Source organism: Limulus polyphemus, unplaced genomic scaffold (genome assembly GCF_000517525.1).
Source record: "Limulus polyphemus unplaced genomic scaffold, Limulus_polyphemus-2.1.2 Scaffold3008, whole genome shotgun sequence".
Lineage (NCBI taxonomy): Eukaryota > Metazoa > Arthropoda > Merostomata > Xiphosura > Limulidae > Limulus > Limulus polyphemus.
Window position 1 is genome coordinate 119,770 of NW_013668618.1, and position 2,469 is coordinate 122,238.

A 2,469-nucleotide genomic window follows, 5' to 3' on the forward strand; every position below is an offset into this window, starting at 1 on the left:
AAGAACTTCTTGCATTGTTATTGTGTTGTAATAACTGACTTGTTCCAAGAACTTCTTGCATTGTTATTTCTATTCTGTCTTTCACAGTTTGAAGGCACTCCTTTTTACCCACATCCGGGCCGGTATTGGGAGATTGTTGAAAAGTATGCTGTGAACAAATTCTACACTGCCCCAACAGCTATCAGAGCTCTCATGAAACATGAAGATATATTTGTGAAAAAGTAAATTAATCCTTGTTTAAGAAGTTAGCAGACAGGATCACATGCAAAGTTGTAATGGTTTTCAAACGAGACCCAAAACTAGAGTGCTTTCGAATAGTTCACAGTGAACTAATCAAAAGCTCTTGAGTCTTAGGTCTCATTTGAAAACCATTAACCCTTGTTAACAATTCATATTCAAACATCAACTTTTTGTTGTCAAATCAGTTAGATTAACATAGTGATACACCAAGCACATTATAGTTTTCTCTTAATATTAAATATCTTGATTTAACTAATGCTATCTGCTAAGTGTTGTGAACTGAATTATAGACATACAGTGTATCTGTGGGTTTCAACTCATAAGTAAGTTCATTCATGTTAGATAAATAGCAACTTCTATGTTTTAAAATACTTATTTCAAAATATTTCTAAAACATTCAAAGTTGAAACCATAATGAAACAACAGATGAACCTCTTACTTAAACTTGATACTAGAATAAATACTCTTGTTGACAAGGTTCAACTGTTCATCCCTCAAAGTACTGGGTACTGTAGGAGAACCCATCAATCCAGAGGCTTGGTTGTGGTACTACAGAGTTGTTGGAGAAGGTCGATGTCCCATAGTAGACACTTTTTGGCAAACAGAAACTGTAAGTAGTTATGAATCTAGGTGATAAGTAGTTATAAATTGTGTTTTTGCTGTAATATTTTCAATCAGATAAATTTAAATATTTTGATTTTTTTTTTATCATACTGTAAAATTTTAATATTTGTAATTGTGTCTTACAGAAAATAATCACAAACCTTATTGGATTATAAACTAACATCCCTGTGTTTAGACCTACAGTAGTACGTAATATTAATACTTGTGGTTACTTGTTACAGAAAACTCCCAAGATTATTATACCTAGTCTAGTTAACCAAATTTTGCTTGGGTTAGGATGTGCTAGACTACAGCTTAATGAGGTAAAATCATTTTTATTTTCAGGGAGGTCATGTACTGACTCCTCTTCCAGGATGTACTCCGGCCAAACCAGGCTCAGCAGTAAGATTATTTACATTATTAGTTCATTATATATGCAAGACATTTGCTCTGCTTTGGATAATATGTTTTACTGAATGCATGAAATTAGTAGAATTATAATTAACTGAAGCATAATTTTATATTTTAATATTGTTACTTTACTGTTATTATGTAGGACATAACTAATACATTTGTTGTTCATAATTAAAATGTTGATAAGAATTTTTTTTTAATTTAATACATAAAATTTACAATACAAAGTAGCATTTTGTAATTTTTGGAGAATAATTTGTTTAAAGACAAAAGTTCTTAATTGTTATGTATATTTTATTCATCAGACTTTTCCATTCTTTGGAGTACTTCCTGCAATTTTAGATGAAAAAGGACAAGAAATCGAAGGACCCGGGGAAGGCTACTTAGTGAGTTCAGATTTTACTAGCATTTGAATATTGTCATTCACTTATAATAACGATTCTCTTTAAGGTATATGTTGCCATTCTAAATGTATATCATAATCTCTACTAATCATAACTATAATAATAAAACACTTTGGAGAAATCGTACCAATAACTTATAAGTAGTCTAAGTTTGCTTTGGACCTTACTAGTTAGGATTAAAGTTTTTATTACAGAAGTAACATAGTGAGAGGTTTTTACTTTATTAATTTTGTGTTTACCGAACTAGCAGAATGTAGTAATATTAGCTTACATTCTATAAAAATATATGTTGAGATATAAACCACTGAACCTATGTTACCCATGTACCCAACAGCAACAGTTTAAATGTACACCATTGAACATATGTTAACCATGTACTAAACAGCAACAGTTTAAATGTACACCACTGAATATATGTTACCCATGTACCTAACAGCAACAGTTTAAATGTACACCATTGAACATATGTTAACCATGTACTAAACAGCAACAGTTTAAATGTACACCACTGAATATATGTTACCCATGTACTAAACAGCAACAGTTTAAATGTACACCACTGAATATATGTTACCCATGTACCTAACAGCAACAGTTTAAATGTACACCATTGAACATATGTTACCCATGTACCTGACAGCAACAGTTTAAATGTACACCACTGAATATATTTTACCCATGTACCTAACAGCAACAGTTTAGATGTACACCACTGAATATATGTTACCCATGTACCTAACAGCAACAGTTTAGATGTACACCACTGAATATATGTTACCCATGTACCTAACAGCAACAGTTTAGATGT

The 2,469-nt window shown here is 31.3% G+C and overlaps 1 protein-coding gene across 1 annotated transcript in view; it reads left to right on the plus strand.

Annotated features, from left to right (window-relative positions):
* Positions 1–2,469, plus strand: part of LOC106468437 (acetyl-coenzyme A synthetase, cytoplasmic-like) — a 24,103-nt gene that overhangs the window by 17,105 nt on the left and 4,529 nt on the right. The window contains exons 8-12 of the mRNA XM_013928865.2: positions 4–16; positions 88–221; positions 718–850; positions 1,189–1,245; positions 1,563–1,643. Coding sequence (XP_013784319.2) covers positions 4–16; positions 88–221; positions 718–850; positions 1,189–1,245; positions 1,563–1,643 — 418 coding nt within the window. The remainder of the gene's footprint in view (positions 1–3; positions 17–87; positions 222–717; positions 851–1,188; positions 1,246–1,562; positions 1,644–2,469) is intronic.